Source organism: Nothobranchius furzeri, chromosome 13 (genome assembly GCF_043380555.1).
Source record: "Nothobranchius furzeri strain GRZ-AD chromosome 13, NfurGRZ-RIMD1, whole genome shotgun sequence".
NCBI classification, from domain to species: domain Eukaryota; kingdom Metazoa; phylum Chordata; class Actinopteri; order Cyprinodontiformes; family Nothobranchiidae; genus Nothobranchius; species Nothobranchius furzeri.
Window position 1 is genome coordinate 60,744,284 of NC_091753.1, and position 17,796 is coordinate 60,762,079.

The 17,796-nt window shown below is 41.3% G+C and overlaps 2 protein-coding genes and 1 long non-coding RNA gene across 4 annotated transcripts in view; 1 reads left to right on the top strand and 2 right to left on the bottom strand.

Annotated features, from left to right (window-relative positions):
• Positions 1-17,796, bottom strand: part of myo7aa (myosin VIIAa) — a 184,608-nt gene that overhangs the window by 106,571 nt on the left and 60,241 nt on the right. Inside the window, exon 6 of the mRNA XM_070543727.1 lies at positions 14,927-15,069. Coding sequence (XP_070399828.1) covers positions 14,927-15,069 — 143 coding nt within the window. The remainder of the gene's footprint in view (positions 1-14,926; positions 15,070-17,796) is intronic.
• On the bottom strand, positions 51-4,355 carry LOC129162103 (spectrin alpha chain, non-erythrocytic 1-like). Of its 2 annotated transcripts, XM_054738601.2 has the most exons (7): positions 1,916-4,355; positions 1,628-1,845; positions 1,112-1,204; positions 897-1,001; positions 792-824; positions 672-707; positions 51-463 (listed from the first exon to the last, which is right to left on the bottom strand). In XM_054738601.2, exons 3-7 carry the CDS (start codon positions 1,175-1,177, stop codon positions 386-388), a joined length of 318 nt encoding a protein of 105 aa, XP_054594576.1. In that variant the 5' UTR covers positions 1,178-1,204; positions 1,628-1,845; positions 1,916-4,355; the 3' UTR covers positions 51-385. The 2 variants fall into 2 exon arrangements, with proteins under 2 accessions (XP_054594576.1, XP_070399826.1); XM_070543725.1 differs by having other exon boundaries at positions 1,112-1,845.
• LOC139062555 (uncharacterized) lies at positions 7,255-7,960 on the top strand. Its single transcript, XR_011516109.1, has 3 exons — positions 7,255-7,329; positions 7,439-7,641; positions 7,748-7,960. It is a non-coding gene; the product is annotated as an uncharacterized lncRNA (long non-coding RNA).

Sequence of the window (17,796 nt, forward strand, 5' to 3'; positions counted from 1 at the left end):
ACAAGTTATTTGTACAACAGGCCCATTTTAAATCCCAACAGTTTCTTAGCAGACAATAGAAATGTGTTCTTTACTAACTTTACTTGGTTTGAAAATCTTACTAAAATAAACTTGAGTGCCGTATTGCAAAACCCAATCATACTTGTTATGTAAACATTAGCTTTGTAGATATTTTTTACAGATATATATTTGTGTGCAACAAAAACCAAACTTAAATAATTTGTCATTCTTTATTGAAAAACAATAAAATACAGGTATACAGAAGTGTGGGAAAATGATAATGTGAAAGTATTGCACTATAAATGAAGTGAGATGAGATGAAGGTGAGATGAAGGTGGACGCCAGCGGGCTGGACGCCGGACGAAGAAACCTGGAGACGGATCGCTCAGACAGGAAGGGAAGAGCTTCCTCTTACCTTGATGGAATTAAAGTTAGCCGTCGTCTGAACGCCCAACCGTACGGTCTGAGGTCAAAGGTCACAGGAAACACACACCAGTCAGCAGTCATACAGATGCATAAAGATAACTGTAGCCATGGCAACCAGCTGACATGTCCCCACTTTCACCAAAACCTGGTGCCTGCCGGGTCACCTGAATTCCTGTGTGATGTCAGCACGGTCGGCCGTGACTGCTGCCATCAGAGGTGACCTCTGATCAGCTGAATGAACTCACCTTCCAGGGTGACGCCGTGTTAGAGTCGGCTTCATCCTGTAAACAAACAAACAAACAAACAAATGAGTGGTAACAAAAACACCACGTCTGGTTCTGGTTGAGGCGGAGGACAACATGCACCTTTCCAGGAGCAGAACCCAGATGTTCTTGTTGCTACAAACAGAGACGAGCAGAGTTAAACCAGGAAGTGAGAGGGACCAGCTGCTGCAGACAGGTGACGCTCACCTGAGCCTGAACCATAGGAGCCTCCTCAGCCATCAGACCTTCTGACTCCAGTTCAGATGCCACCTTGTTGATGTCCCTCAGGCGGGACTCGTTGGCCTTCAGGTCCTGCAGGACAAAAGCACCTGCTGATTACCTTGTTGCGTTCGGGTTAACAGGTCTGGTGTTAGAACGTGGTGGATAAGAATGTTCTGACGGGCCGAGGGTTCTGAACTCACCCTGCAGGACTGGGCCTGCTCCTTCAGGGCCTGGATGCTGCTGCCGTAAGCCGACAGGTCCGACATCAGGGCCTCGTGCTTCTTCAGGAGAGCCTGTGGAGCAGAACATCAGAACCTTCAGCTCGTCTGACACAAGTGGAGCTTTCTCGCAGCGATGGTCCAATCGGATCCGCCACCGTAAAACAAACCCTGCTCAGTTCACCGCAGACGCAGCTCTGCGGGTGTTTAGTGGAAAAGCGTGAGCCTTCTGCCGGCTGCCACGTGTCATGGCTGCTCTGCAGCGGGAACACACATCACAGCTTGTAAACCGTTTGAAATAAGAGCGACGGGAACACGTTTGTCATCACTTCCTGTGCGAGGCCAGCACTTCTACCCCTAACCCATGAGACGCTCAAACGAGCAACGACGTCTGGTAGACAACCGAAGGAAATGACAAATACAGAAACACTAATTATGAAGGACTGGAAAGAGAGCAAAGAAAAGCGATTGGAGTTTCTCAGGAAGGGACTTCCATACCTCGGCCAAGTCCTCGTCTTTCCCTTAGTCTGGACTTCCAACGATGGGCTCCTTCTCCCTCATCCAGGACTCGGCCTCATTAGCATCCGCAAAGTACTGCTGGGCCTGCAGAGAGTCCTCCAGGTCCTGCCTCCTCTGGGACGCCTTGGCCTTCAGCGTGTCCCAACGTCCATGAAGCTCCCACAGTTTAGTCTTCACTTCCTCACCAGCGAAGTGACCTGGACCCAAAAAAAGTGAGCCAGAACCTGCAGACACCTCAGAAACATGTCAGGACCAGACCTGCTCTACCTTCTTCCACCATGGTCTCTCCTTTCTGGGTGACAGCCTTGATGCGAGGTTCATGACCTGTGATCTCAGCCTGCAGAGCCTGGTGCTTCTTCAACAGGTTCTGGACACCAATCAGGTCCTTCCCTGAGGACACATGTTAGAGTTCAGCATTATGCAGTAGACAGACCAGTTTAACCCAGGGGTTTCTTTCTTCTACAATCTGCTCTTTAACTGTATTCTTTCCTGCTATTTCAGCTGTTAACTTTATTTTTTCTCTAAGTGTTTTTCTCCCCAGAAGAAGCTACAATGATGTTCTGCTGAGCTGTGGTGGCCTCATGGAGGGGGCCATCGTCTAGCACACTGCTGCTAACCACTAAAACATTCTCCCTCTCCTGATAATAACTTTTTACTCTCTCTGACGTTGGATGTGCTACTACTAGTTTACCCGTTTAATTATAGATCCACTAGGATAAATACAATAAAGTTTATCTCTCGCCAAATAGAATATTTACTGTGGCGAGCCCGTGAAGAGGTGTAGGAGAATGCGACAAATTTGTCTGTTAAAAAGTCTGTTATGTACAAAAAACACAATATCATCACACTATTTTGGACCGATACATGACGGTCAGGTCCGGCTTGGGGAGAAAATATGACACGTCTTTCAGGATGGACTTCATCTTTGGTAGCTGGCGAAGCCGGGAAAAGCAGGATCTAACCACCTGGCTAATGTGGGAGTCCATCCGCATCTCTGGGTCCAAAACCACCCCCAGGTTAGTGATGGTTGGCTTCACTAAGCTGCAAAAACAGGGTTGCAGGACAGGACTAACTGCAGTGGGAAAGGGAGGAACAAATATTCCAGTTATAAATATTAAATATTTGAACAAATAAATATTTGTTAAAAGGAAGAAACTGATGATGACTTTAAGATTAGAGGAATGTTCTAGAACGGGTCTGGAACCAACGATGGCCCTTTGGATCAAATTTGGATTAAAAAAATAGCTCATGATTTTATTTATGGATGGAATAAAAATACAGGTTGTAAGCATCTTCTCAGTATCTTCATGTTGCACGACTTTCCACAGCAGAAGGACACAAAAACTGCCAGAATTATGATTAGAAAGATTTACGTTTTAATCTCAGAATCCCAACTTTTCCCAGAATCTTCACATTATTCTATGAATTCAGAGAAAATTTACATTTTTCAGAGGTCTCGCTCCCCTGTTGTGGATATTTCTCAAAATTCAACCATTTTTTCTTTTCAAAAGCTTTAGTAAGAGTTTGGACTCTAAACAAGTTTTACTTTGCAGACTGCTTGTCTAAACCTTCATCAGATCTGCTCATAATAAAACATTTGGGTTATATTTAATGCCCAGGAAGATGCTCTTCCTGGGCATTAAGTTATCAAAAACAGATAAAAGTATTTTTTACCATAATTTTAACTGCTATCAGCTGATAAAAATAATAAAAAACAGCCTGATCATTAAAGGGGTGTAAGTGAAACCGCGCGGATCACACAAACCATCATGCTGTCTATATGACTTTGAAAATATATAGTTTAATTACAGTTTGATTTATTTGACATCTGTATAATGTTTCTTTATTTTGTTTTTTCCCCCTAAATGCCTAACGTTTCAGTTTAACATGAATATTAGTCATTCATCACAATACATAAAGTTACACATTTTAAATTTTAATAGGGGAAGACTGCAGGAGGGAGCGGTAAAATACAGAAATCCCCAGCAAAAACAAGAAACTTTACGAGTCTGATGAAACCCGCTGGAGTTCCTTCAGCAGGCCTGGTGGCAGCTACAACGACCCAGTGGCTGTGCTTGGTCAATGTTATCGAGCTCAGTCCGGCTCGGCCGTGAACGAGCCGAGGCGACATCCTGCTCTGCTTAAGAAGAAGTGTTATTTTCCGCTTCAGAAGAAGCGTCCGTGTTTTACGCTTTCTCAGAGACATGTCACGTTGCTAAGTTGTTAGCGCCGCGCGCTAACACGTCAATAGTGCAGCATAGCCTGCTGGAGGTTTTAAGGGTTCAGATGAAAACACCCTACCACTCAGGCTGCTTACACATCGATATTAAGTTGTCGCTGTTGCGCTCACGCCGTAATACAGTATTAGATGCGGTTAAAGTCAGACATGAAAAACTCCACGAGCGGTCAGACCGCGCAGCAAGTAGGCGCCGGATCGGTCAGGCTGCCCGGCCTGACCGCTGGGGATTACCGGATGGAAGATTGGACACAGAAGTCTCCCTCTTAGCGCTCCGTCATATTTCAACCCATTTTTATCTTAAATGCACTGGGTTTTACCCTATTACCCATCTAAATATGCCCTATTAATTATTTTACCGTATTTTACATTTAAATTTCATGGTTAAACAGTACATGCTACATGTTAAACTGATAGTTAGCTAGCTACTTCGGTAAACTCAGCTAGTTTAAAGGCGGCAGTGACATAAATACGAATATAGATTTTAACTTACCGAAAAAAATGAAGTGGAGACTCCTTGGACGCTCTATTAGTGCAATTAATACCACTGCAAGTCATTTTGTCCAACAATTGCACCAATAATATCCAAAGAAGAATACACAAACACAGAGACTCAAAATGCCGGAGCAGTTTCCAAGCCAGACCGAGGCTGTACTGAGGCCTTTCCACGGAGCTAGCTCTGTGGTCACGTGGGTCTGAGGCGGCGGTCACGTGTGTCGGATGCTCATTAATTATACAGAATTTGAGGCTTTCAATACACTTAAACAGAAGAGTGAGAAAAAAATTCACCCCCCTCAGAGTTGTCATGAGTATAAACTAGATAATTTAGACAAAAAACATGTTTTGGTACCAGGCTGTAAACATGTTTATTTCTGCTGTGAAATCGGCATTTTTAACATGGGAGTCAATGAGGATTTGCTCGCTTCTGGCACCAGCCCCCAGCGGATGAGGGTGGAACTGCAATTTTTCTTACTTCCGGGATGGGACCATTTTTAGAGCGGCATTGTGGGGGCTTGGGTGAGAAGCATGCTCATGCGGGAGGGGCTCAGAATAAACCCCCCCCCCTTCTCCACATCGAGAGGAGCCAGTTGAGGTGGCATTGGTATTTCTTTCTTTCTTTTCTTTCTTTCGGTCTTTATTTTGGTTTATAGCATTAACATAAAATTTTTCTTTTCAAACAAAACAACAATATTAACAACTTGAATTTAAACCAAAAAAAGGAATAGGCAGAAGCAATGCTTATTTTAGCCTACCCTATTTTCCACCTAAGATACATAACCAACATACATTTCTTTTATTTTCCCCAATATAAATAACCACAATGAAAATTCATTGATGTCTATACATACTTTTCATACCCTGTAAATATGTGACACTTTACACCTGCTTTAAACTTTAGTAAAGAAGTACATTTCTTCAAATCATCATCTAACTCATTCCACAATTTCACACCAACAACAGAGACACATCTTGATTTCACATTAGTTCTGGCTTTTACACATTCAAACATAAATACACCTCTGAGATTATAATGATCATCTCTTGGTTTGAAATAAACTTTTATGCAATTTGGGATATTATTATTAACTACTTTATGAAGAATCGCTAAGATTTTTACTTTAAAAATATCTCCTAATTTTAGCGTTTTAGTTTGACTAAATAGATTATGGGTTGGTTCGAGGTATCCCAATTTATTAACTATTCTAATCGCCTTTTTTTGTAATTTAAATATAGTCTCAACACACGTTTTACCTGCATTTCCCCTAATCTCTGCACAGTAAGACAAATAAGGCATAACTAAAGATCTATAAATCAAAAACAAGGCCTTTTTATTTAGTGCATCACTAGTTTTATAAAGTATAGCAATAGATTTAGACACTTGCCGTTTGATATATTCGATATGTGGTTTCCAACTGAGTTTACTATCAATAATCACACCTAGGAATTTAGTTTCATATACTTGTTCATTTGGGACTCCATTTAAAGAGCAAGTAACGTCTAAATTAACTTTTTTTGCTGATGAACTGTATAAATGAGTGTCTAATAGTGTTTTAAATGTGTGCATTCTTTATTTTAGCATTTTGGTGCATTTTCTTTAAAAACTAAAAATTCTGTCTAAAAACCACAGTAATGCGCCACCTTCAGCTGAAAACATAGAATTTGAGTCAAATTTTAGCCAATGGCTAAAGAGTAAAGTACTACGTAAACCAGTAGAGTACTACGTAGCAGCTCCGTGCCAAAGTTATAAAAGCAACGAGCGTCTCGGCCACGCCCTGTGGCGAGTTGGGAGTTGGATTTGCAAGCGAGTGTAGGAGGTCAGCGGTAGTTCAGCATTAGCATATAGCATTAGCATATCCTAGTCTTTAGCATAGCTTTTAGTGTTATACATACTTATTTAGTGTTAGCTTGGCTGTTGGATAGTGTAGTTTAGTTAGTGTTTGGCTGTTAGTGTAATTGGGAAAGTAGTTCGGGTTTAGTGCTCCATATCATCTTAGTATTGGTGAGTAGGTGTAGTGTAGTATGGTTGCGGTGACTCTGTGGGCATTTTACCCGCGATTCTGCACATCTCCGTTTGAAGAGGGAGGCTGTGCCCACCGTGGCTCTTCCGCGATTTAGATGCAGCCCACCGACTCTGCTCCCCCACCACGGCGGGCTCCAGTCTGAGGTGAGTCAGCTAAATAAACGTTTTAACATCTTCTAAAGACAATTCCCTACCTAAATGCAAAGTCTGAGAGACGTGGTTCACTTCCTTTAGCTAGTCAGTCGGCAATTCTGCAACAGTGTCTCTAACTGACGCAGCACTTGACAGACAGCATTACAGCGTGAAATCCAGCCTGTGACCCAGTTCTGTGAGGAATTCTGTTCAGGAGGTCGCATTTCAGGCTCTCCACATCATATGTGACTGACTTTTACATTATAACAACGATCACACACTAGGAATGTTATAAAGCGCCTATATAGGAGATTCTTTTGTATATTATCTGACTTTATAAACTCCCAACAACAATGTGCTTCTATTTTTTTTCAGGCTAAATCTACCCAAGACACTGGCTGTCAGACTGATTTAGCTGCAAGAATGCACTTGTCCAGGCTGACGTGAAGCTTTACCGGCGTAGCAAAGGTGAATTATTTTTAATAATCTTCTATGTAAACATTTTATTATGACCTTCTAGTTTTAATTTGTTTTACAGATTATTGTTACACGTGATTTTATGCTCTTTTAAACATTTATAAATGTGCTACTTCTTTGTTTTTACATAGCCAGCCAGAATAGAGCTCCCAGCCACAGTGTGTCTGGTGACCCACGGGGACCATGATGAAAATTCATCTTCCAGAAGGTCCCAGAGCAGTGGCCGCACCCCCTGAAAAGACCAAGATGTAAGGTGTCTGCTGTTTATTCCAGCTTCCACCTCAGTGACGGTGCAAGCTCAGTGAACTGTTCAAGGTAAAAAAAAATTAAAACATTTCTGAATTTTTAAGATATTAACAATTACATTTATATAAACATTTACATTTATTATAAACGTATGTGATGACATCATGACATCATGAAGGAGGCTACTGATTCTGCCCCTGTGACACTTGGTGGTGACGTGTGAGCTGATTCACCTGGTAAATAACTTTTACATTAAATATTTTGTTTTTGCTATCAAAAGTAAATTAACTAATAACCTGCATTATTGCAGGACACTCAGCAAAATATGGACTCTACACCATGAGGCAGGCACACGTTAATAACTCTATAAGAGCACATAAGGTGAGCAACACCACATATTATTGTACACTGTCCTGGATTTGTTTTCTTTCTGCATCTCATTAGCCTGGCTGATCTCCTGATAACTCCTGTCATCTGGTTATGACAGCATGAGGATGTCCTCACACACCTGTAACCTATCAGCTCATCTGGCAGAATAGAGAGAGAAGAGACAACACCACATCTCCTGTTCCTGGAAAGCCTTCAGCCATCCTTCGATGACTGAGAACCTCCATCAGCTCTGTCTCCTGTCTGCCTACAATTATTATAATAAATATTGTGTTTGACAAGTTTTTTTGTGCTGCCAAATATCTCATTTTGATTCCAGTTTTGATATTTTAATGGATATTTATAAATTACATTAATTGAATTATAACAATGCATGTTTAACTAGCTCTATTGTGATGAATTAAACTAGCACCTCACTGTTAAAAGCTCGTTTTAATTTCAAGCATGTTTAAGTATTTATGGACATGAACAAAAACAGGAAATATATAAATTGAGATTTATTTAATTAATATAACAAATAAGGGGGAAAGAGTCATTGAAAGGCACATTCTTCTGGAAGCTCCTGATCCTGACGACACCACCAGCAGGAGACCAGCTGCAGACACCAGAGGACCTAGAACCAAGAGAGCAGCTGTTATCAGTAAATAAATAAATCAGGGCAGTTTTAGTGAGCTGAACACATTACAGAATAATTTTCTCATGGGGTATTTTCATAACTTTCTATGCAGCAGACTGTAACTTGAGCCCAGGGCTCCTGGAGAGCTGCTATCCAGCATGTTTCAGTGGATTTCCTGCTTTAACAGGTTAGATTAGCTGTTAAGCAGCTCAGCTATTTGTTGCTGATTAAAACCAGGTGTGCTGAAGCAGATAAACCTCTAATGCTGAATACTAGCTCTGGGGGCCGTGGAGACAAACCCTGCAGCTAATCCAATGCTATGGCTAACGGCTACTTACGTTCAGAGGTGGTTCTGTTGGGTCGGTTCTGGGAGTTACAGGCAACTCACAAGCTCACAACAATTAGGCTCAGGTCCGCTTGTCTCCTCCAAATAGACTTGGTCCCTTTCTTCTCGAGTGTCTGGGTAAGGAGGGGGAGAAACATCCTCCACTTCTAATAACTGCATTGAGTGAAAGGAGCTAGCGTCGTCTAGTTAGCCGTCGTCTTCGTCACTGCCGCGGCTCCGCCCTCTCGGTCCTCCAGGCAACGCCTACTAATGTTGTATTTTTTAAAATTGATACGTGGGTGGAGAAGGACTCCGAGGCTCAATTGACCCGCTCTTTAAATACAGCTTAGCACCGTCATTGTCCCTGTTCCCTGAAAATATCATAAATTTGGTTTTATTTTCATTTAGTGAAAGCTTGTTGTAATCAAACCATTTTTTAATTGAACCCAATTCGTTTTCAACCTCTTGTAATAATTTACTCATATCTTTTCCCATACAAATGAAATTTGTATCATCTGCAAACATAATAAATTTTAATCGAGACGATACAGAAAAGATGTCGTTCAGGTATAGGTTGAATAATTTCGGTCCTAGCACCGAGCCTTGCGGTACAACACATATTACTCTTTCAAGCTGTGAATCTATATCATTTACATTTACATATTGAAATCTACTGCTTAAATAACTTTCAAGCCATTGATTGGTTTTACCACGAAGACCATAGTATTCACATTTCTTGAGCAGGTATGTGTGATCAATTGTATCAAATGCCTTACTCAAGTCAATTAAGACAGCCACCACATGAAGTTTTTGATCCACTGCTGTTGCAATCTGCTCTACCAAATCCATAACTGCTAATGAGGTTGAACGATTCTTCCTAAACCCATACTGATGGTTGTTTAAAAGATCAAACTTGTTGGTAAATGCTTCAAATCTAATTACAAAAAGTTTCTCAAGTATCTTTGAAAACTGTGGCAGTAAAGAGATAGGTCTATAGTTACAAGCTAATAATTTATCAACACTTTTATAAATAGGAATAACTCTGGCTATTTTGATTTGTTCAGGGACTGTGCCACTTGAAAAGGATTTATTACAAATATAAGTAAAATGTTCAGTAATGCAATGGATAACCTCCTTGATGAGAGACATATCTATCCCATGAAAATCTAAGGACTTTTTACTTTTGAAAGTATGTACCACTTGGATCACATCACTTTGGCTTACACTGCTCAAAACATTGCATTATTATTTTTATTTATTTCATGGTTAATGTCAACTTCTGGCAGCTTTTTAGCTAGATTAGGGCCAACATTCACAAAATATTTATTAAACTCATTTGCAATGTTCTTTCCATTTTTATTGTGAATATCTATACCTGCTTCTTTTGTATTTCTTATTAATTTATTTAACACATTCCATGTACCCTTAATATTATTTTTGTGTTTTAGGAAAAGCTGATCATAATATTCCTTTTTTTGCTTCCTTATTATTGTAGTTAATTTGTTTTTATATTCCTTATGCCTTTTTTCTTTTTCCTTTGTTGGATTTTTCATAAAATCCAGATAGAGTGATTTCTTTTTCTGGCAAGCCCTTTCCAATCCCCTAACAATCCAGGGTGGGGACCTTTTTTTTAAGTTTTGCTTATGATATTTTAGAGGACACTGTTTATCATAAGCTCCCAAAAATATTTCAAGAAATGCATTATAAGAATTATTAACATCATCAACATAAACATCAGTCCAGTCAGAGCAAAGCAGTTCATATTTCAGAGCTTCAGTTGCAACAGGAGTTTTTTCCCTAGTTGTGGTATAATTTATATTTTCCAGAGATGTTTCATCACTTCTCATCATTCCCACCACAGTAAACACCGGAAATTGATCAGTAATATCAGTTAAAAAAAGGCCATTCTTTGTCTTGATGTCAGATTGATTTATGAATATATCGTCAATCAGTGTAATACTATCGGCTGTTATCCTGCTTGGTCTCAGTATCAATGGAAAGAAACCTAAACTAAACATTAAATTGATGAATTCAGCTAATATAGTATTATCATCTGATTTAAACAAATCAATATTAAAATCACCACAAATGAAAGTCATTTTGTTCCTACATTGCCCAAATAATGTTTCAATACGTTCATTAAACTGATCTATAGAAGAACCAGGACTACGATACATACAACTTATAATGATGTTTCTGGAGTTTTTACACTTATTTTCAATGTCAGACACTCCATCAAATTCTCAACAATGAAGGTCATATTCGTTAGTATCGTACAATCAAAACCAGTCCTAACAAAAAGTGCTACCCACCCCCTCTTTTGCTTTGTCTGCTCTGAGTAAACATTTCAAAGCCACCCAGTTTATTCAATAAGTCTTTTCCATCTTTGATCCAGGTTTCTGAAATTGCAACTACTGTAAATTTCTCCTTGAACTCATTTAGGTAATCTGAGATCTTAGATAAATTGTTGTAGAGACTTCTGCTGTTAAAGTGTATGAATGAAAATCCACACATACTCACTTTGAAGTCCTCTACAATATAATATTCACAGTCCAGGTGGGTGTTGCTGCAACCTTTAATTTCTGAGTCAACTCCATTATCTATCAGATTTGATTTATGATCTACATCACTGACAAACCTAAAAAAATCTATTGATTCCTGATTCTTGTAGTCTGCTGTGTCCATGAACTAAATACCATCTTCTTCTCATCATTTAAGTTTTTCCAGTTCAGAGAGGCTCCTGATGCTCACCACCTTAGCCTGTTCTGGTGGTCCATTAAGCTTGATCATTACTTTACAGTTCCTTATCCGGGTATCCTGTATTTTCCTCTCCTTCTTCAGAATTCTTGCTTGCCAGGCAATCTCTGCATTCTTCTTTGTCAGGTGCTCATTTACATACACTCCTGTGCCCTTAAGCTTCTTTACGACCTTTAACAAGTCAACTTTGTTTCCTGCTCACAAACTGAATTATTGTTTTTTGCTTTTTTTTCCTGTTTTTTTTAGGAATTGTGTAGCATGCAGCTATAGTGGTGCTGTCAATAGAAATGCCCTTACTTCCAAAGAACTGAATAACTTGTTTCTCCAGTGACAACAGTTCTTCTGCTGGTGCATCCTCTCCAGCATTTCCTCCAGAAGCTGCCCGTGCATACGTACGATGTGTAGTCTCCAGGCCTGAAATCACCACCTCCTCCATTCTTGCACGTTGCTCCAGCTGCTCCACTCTGTTTTCAAGCTCTTCAATCTTCTTATCTTCGTATTTAGTTGAGATGCCTCCTGGATGCCTTCCAGGTGATGTTTTTTGGGCACGTCCAACCAGGAGAAGGAAGACCCAGGGCATGCTGGAGGGACGATGTCTCTTGGCTCTTCTGCAGCTTTTGACAGTGTTCATCCCAGCTCCTTAATTAAAGGACTTTGTGGTTCAATGGGGATCTCTGGAACTGATTTAGACTGGTTCAGATCATATCTTTCTAACAGAAGTTTCAATGTCTATATTAACTTTCAACTTTCGATCTACCTTGAAGGCCACTCAAAAACACTGGTTCGAAACTGTTTTTATGATTTGAGGAATATCTCCAAACTGCAAAAGTTTGTGTAAAAACATGAACTTGAAATGATTATTCATGCCTTTATATGGAGCCTAAGTCATGCCCATTTACTTCTGGAAAATGGGTCCCAGTAGGTAAGAATATTTGAATACAAGTCAAAAGGGCTATAAAAGCTATTTTCTAATGCTGTTTGTTATGTGCCCTGTATTTCACATATGATTTCCATTAGTTTTAAAGACACATTTTGATGCCAAGAAAGCATTTCTTTTCGAACTAGGGCAAAAGTTATTTTTGGGTTTGTATGAAAAGGTTTGTAGGACTACAAAGCCATCAACAAATTGACGTCATTAAACCAGACATGGAGAAGAGCAGTGAAAAAATGGCTGCAAGTATAACAAACTTCAAATATTTCTTCTAGGAGGAAAGATTGATTTGTAGTCATATTAATTACCAACTGATTATAGCCCAGGGCTAATTTCCATTTGTAGTCCCAAAGGGCCAGGTCATACATACCTTGCGTTTTATTGGCTTTTATGTTGGATTTTATGTATTTTTGTTGTCTCTGATGCCTTTTTTGAATGGTGTGGCTTCTCTGGTGACTTATGATCGAGCTGCGCTGCTGAGGCTTCATCCTCCTGTTGATGTGGCGGGTGCTGCGCGCTGGGAGCCTCACGGATGGTGTTGCTGTTTGGACTGCCGTGTGCTCTCTTCCCCAGCTGTGATGTGTCGCCCTTCTGTCCGCCCCAGCTTGAGAAGGAAGCATCGTAGAAAATGGGGAAAGCGAGGTAGCCGGCACGTGAGACGTCGGGCTAGACTTCCTGCATCCCTGAGGAGGCGGCTGGTCCGATTCGGCCCAGGTTGTGACCCGGTGGCTCCGAGACATCAGATGGATCACCCTGCGCCCTGCCTTGTGAACTTGGCCGGCTCTGAGGGTGAGCTGGCACCGCGCCACAGGTATTCAGCTCGAGGGCCTCGCCAGAGTGGGGTTTGCTGGGAGAATCTGAGCTTGGTTACGGGCTCTGAGCTGGAGGAGATGCTGCCCGTGCGCGATACCGGGGCTGCAGCCCCGCCGCAGACGCAGTTTGGTCTGCTCAATGCCAGGTCTGTGCTGAACAAAACTTTTATTCTTCGTGACTTTTTTATTCAGCATGACCTGGGTTTTCTCTGCATCTGTGAGTCCTGGATCCCGTTTGGTGACACAAGTTCCCTACTCGAGCTCATACCACCTGGCTGCTCGTGTTTTAATACCCCCAGACCACGGGGCAGAGGTGGAGGGCTGGTTGCTGTTTTTAAATCCAGCTTTCCTTGTAAACAGCTTACACCCACCATGTCATTTTCTTCCTTTGAACTGTGCTTATTTGAGCTGTGCATCTCCCCCCGCCTGCTCGTTGTGCTGATTTATCGCCCTCCAAAGACTGACTCTAACTTCCTTAATGATTTCAGTGATCTTGTGGCAGACTGCATCCTAAAATATGACTATGTCCTATTTTTGGTGATTTTAACATCCATATCTGCTGTCCTGATAATGTGCTTGCTAAAGTTTTTTTTAATTTGCTAGATTCATTCAATCTAACTCAATGGGTATCATCCCCAACTCATGCCAGGGGTCACACCCTGGACCTGGTTCTCTCTTATGGTCTACCCGTCATGAACCTTGTGACTTTGCCTCCTGTGTTCTCTGACCACTCTCCTATACTCTGTGATGTTACGTTGCCATGTCCTGTCCCTGTGTGCGAAGCTCCAGCTACTAGGTTCAGAGCCCTGGATGCAGAAACTATTTCAAAGTTTGTGGACTGTATGTCTGTAAGGTTAGAGACCTTTAACCCTGATCCATCTAACACTGAACACTATTCACAACACTTTGATGTACTTTGTAATCAGGTCCTGGACGTGGTTGCCCCTCTCAAGCTTTGCAAGTCTCGGCCTAGGAGGGAGCCATGGCTCTCTGATGTCACATGGGCTTGCAGGCGGGCGTGTAGATCCTCTGAGAGAAAGTGGAAAAAGGATGGCCTACAAGTCTCGCGTGAGTTGTTCAGAGCATCTCTGGTTGCTTATCAGGATGCTGTGAGGGCTGCCAGAACGGCCTATTTTGCAGACATCATTGAGACAAACTCCAATAATCCTAAGATTCTCTACAAAACACTAAACTCTGTTCTGGTGTATCAGGAGCCTAGCTCCATGTCTCCTACAGCTGCTGGAAACTCTTTGTTCATAAAGTGTCAGGCATTAGAGCAGCTATTTCTGGTACCTCTATTAACCCTGTTCCAGTTCCTCCATCACCACCCACTCTGAGCTCCCTCAATATCGTTTCTTATTCTGAGCTGAGTAAGCTTGTTGCGAGGCAGAAGCCATCTGGCTCTCCACTTGACGTTCTGCCACCTTGTCTCTGGAAGGCTGCCTTTCCTTGTCAGTTTTTCTTGTTTTCTGCTTTTGAGATTCTTCTTGAAATTGACCTTTGATCATTGCCAGTTGGATGTTATAGGTTGCATTGGGCAAGTAAAACTGGTAAAAGATATTTTTGTGTGTGTTTCTATTTAAGTCTGGAAAGCAAAAGGAATAAGGTCTTTGAAAGGGGGTGATGCTTTTCTATACCAATGGTTGTGATAATCATCAAAATTATTTAACACAAATAAAAAGTATTGTTCGGTATTTTTTGGTCAACATTGCCAAGATCTAATTGGCACATTTGAAGGTGTTTTTTTAAATGATCTACAAATAATCATTTTTAGCCCAGTTTTAAATTACTTTGTGAAAACGTTTCCAGGCATTGTTGTTGCTGAGGTTGCTGCTTACCTGTCGACAGACCCTGGATTTCTCCAGCAGGTATTGTTCTATTTTGGCTCCTTCTATAGCGCCTCTCTTGTTGAAATGGATGTCGATGTACTTCCCAAATCGGGATGAGTTATCGTTGCGAATTGTTTTAGCATTCCCAAAAGCTGCAGGAAAAACAACAGAAAGGAGAGTTTTAATCAAAATAAAATTCATTTTCTATTTTAGCCATATAAATATAAATATTATAAATATATTAAATTTAAGCTCCCTGTTTGTATTGTTGGTGCTGACGATCCTAACAGGTTCACTGTTTTGGTCAGAATCAGAATCAGAAGGTTTTATATCCATGTGTGTGAGAATCACAACATTAGGAAATTGCTGCGGTACTCGGTGCAAGAAAAAATAAATGATTAGTAAAATTACAATTAAGAAATAAACACAATGAAATGATAATAGTGGGCGGGTCTACGAATGACATTCATGAGTCCGACAGCAGAGATGAAGAAAGTCTTTTTGTGTCGACAGGTTCTGGTCCGAATGGATCCGAGCCTCCTGCCAGATGGGAGCGAGTCCAAGATGGAGGTGATGGCGGGCTCCCACTTGAGGTCCTGTGTAGGATTGAGCATCGACTGGAACCGGTTCCAACTGTTAGTTTTTCCTGGAATCGTTCAAAGTTTTTTATTTTGATTCCTAGAATGCCGACCGGAAGAGGAATCCGCGGCCGATCTCCATGAAAAATAAATGTGATCTGATAATTGTGATCAAGGATTTTCAGAGCTGATCACACCAGCTGTCTGTGTGCAGCACAAGTCCCCCCCCCCCCCCCCAGATATAAACAAACGCGTCTGCTGAACTTTTACTCCGTAATGTAAACTTTCATTCCTGCAGCGTAGAGGAAATTTGTCAATACGTCAACACGGTGGATTTAATCAGAGGTGGAATGAGTACTAAAATTTCCTACTTAAGTACAAGTACCAATACTTTGATAATTTTTTACTCAAGTACAAGTAAAAGTACTTGCCTAAATTTTTACTCAAGTAAAAGTAAAAAGTATCGTACATAAAATATACTCAAAGTAAAAGTTACTTAGTTACATTTTTGTCCGCGTAAGGATGGCTACATCTAAGTAGTGCAAAATCACGCCAGTTCACAATTCGCTCCTGATGCGTGCACACACACACACACACACACACACACACACACACACACACACACACACACACACACACACACACACACACACACAGTTTGATGGAAGGCTTTTCTTCCAATCAGTGAGAACAGGACATGCACACTGGTTGCATGAGGCTTTTCTAGGATTGTAGGTTTCAATTGTGATTAAAATTGTTCTTTATTTAGAGAAATGATGCCATCAGCATGTGAGGTATCTCAATGTTTTCATGACAAAACTCTAACATGAGACTGTGCTCTAACCTGTCACATAACAAGCTAAATTTTAAACTCATGCATTTATCTGCTCTATTAGCACTTTAACATGTTTTAAAAGGCTTGTATCATGATAAGTTACACCCCCCATGTTGAGTAAAAAGCTGATTTTCACCTTCACTTCATCTTTAGTGTGTGCTATGTCATATGTCATCTGTGAATAAAACCTTTTGATGAGCTTGGGCTCGTTGAGAGACTACAGGTGCTGGCCAGTAAATTAGAATATCATCAAAAGGTTGAAAATATTTCAGTAATTCCATTCAAAACGTGAAACATGTACATTATATTCATGCAATGCACACAGACCAATGTATTTCCAATGTTCATTACATTTAAATTTGATATTCATAAGTGACAACTAATGAAAACTCCAAATTTGGTATCTCAAAAAATTAGAATATTCTGAAAAGGCTGAATATAGAAGACACCTGCTGCCACTCTAATCAGCTGATTTACTCAAAACACCTGCAAAGGCCTTTAAAAGGTCCCTCAGTCTTGTTTTGAAGGCACCACAATCATGGGGAAGACTTCTGACTTAACAGCTGTCCAAAAGACAATCATTGACACCTTGCACAAGGAGGGCAAGACACAAAAGGTGATTGCTAAAGAAGCTGGCTGTTCGCAGAGCTCTGTGTCCAAGCACATTAACAGACAGGCGAAGGGACGGAAAAAATGTGGTAGACAAAAGTGTACAAGCTCTAGGGATAACCGCACCCTGCAGAGAATTGTGACGACAAACCCATTCAAAAATGTGGGGGAGATCCACAAAGAGTGGACTGCAGCTGGAGTCAGCGCTTCAAGAACCACCACGAGGAGACTCATGAAAGACATGGGATTCAGGTGTCGCATTCCGTGTGTCAAGCCACTCCTGAACAAGAAACAGCGCAAGAAGCGTCTCGCCTGGGCCAAGGACAAAAAGGACTGGACTGATGCTGAGTGGTCCAAAGTTATGTTTTCTGATGAAAGCAAGTTCTGCATTTCCTTTGGAAATCAAGGACCCAGAGTCTGGAGGAAGAGCGGAGAAGCACAGAATCCACGTTGCATGAGGTCCAGTGTAAAGTTTCCACCGTCAGTGATGGTGTGGGGTGCCATGTCATCTGCCGGTGTTGGCCCACTCTGTTTCCTGAGGTCCAGGGTCAATGCAGCCGTCTACCAGGAAGTTTTAGAGCACTTCATGCTTCCTGCTGCTGACCAACTTTATGGGGATGCAGACTTCACCTTTCAACAGGACTTGGCACCTGCACACAGTGCCAAAACCACCAGCACCTGGTTCAAGGACCATGGTATCCCTGTCCTTGATTGGCCAGCAAACTCGCCTGACCTTAACCCCATAGAAAATCTATGGGGTATTGTGAAGCGGAGGATGCAATACGCTAGACCCAACAATGCAGAGGAGCTGAAGACGACTATCAGAGCAGCCTGGGCTCTCATAACACCTGAGCAGT

Excerpts from the sequence above, each read along its gene's own strand:
- LOC129162103 (XM_054738601.2), bottom strand. The coding sequence starts at position 1,177 with ATGTCGGACCTGTCGGCTTACGGCAGCAGCATCCAGGCCCTGAAGGAG. Across the intron at positions 825-896 it reads CTCCTATGGTTCAGGCTCAG|CAACAAGAACATCTGGGTTC; the intron begins GTGAGCGTCACC and ends CTCTGTTTGTAG. Across the intron at positions 708-791 it reads TGGGTTCTGCTCCTGGAAAG|GATGAAGCCGACTCTAACAC; the intron begins GTGCATGTTGTC and ends GTTTGTTTACAG.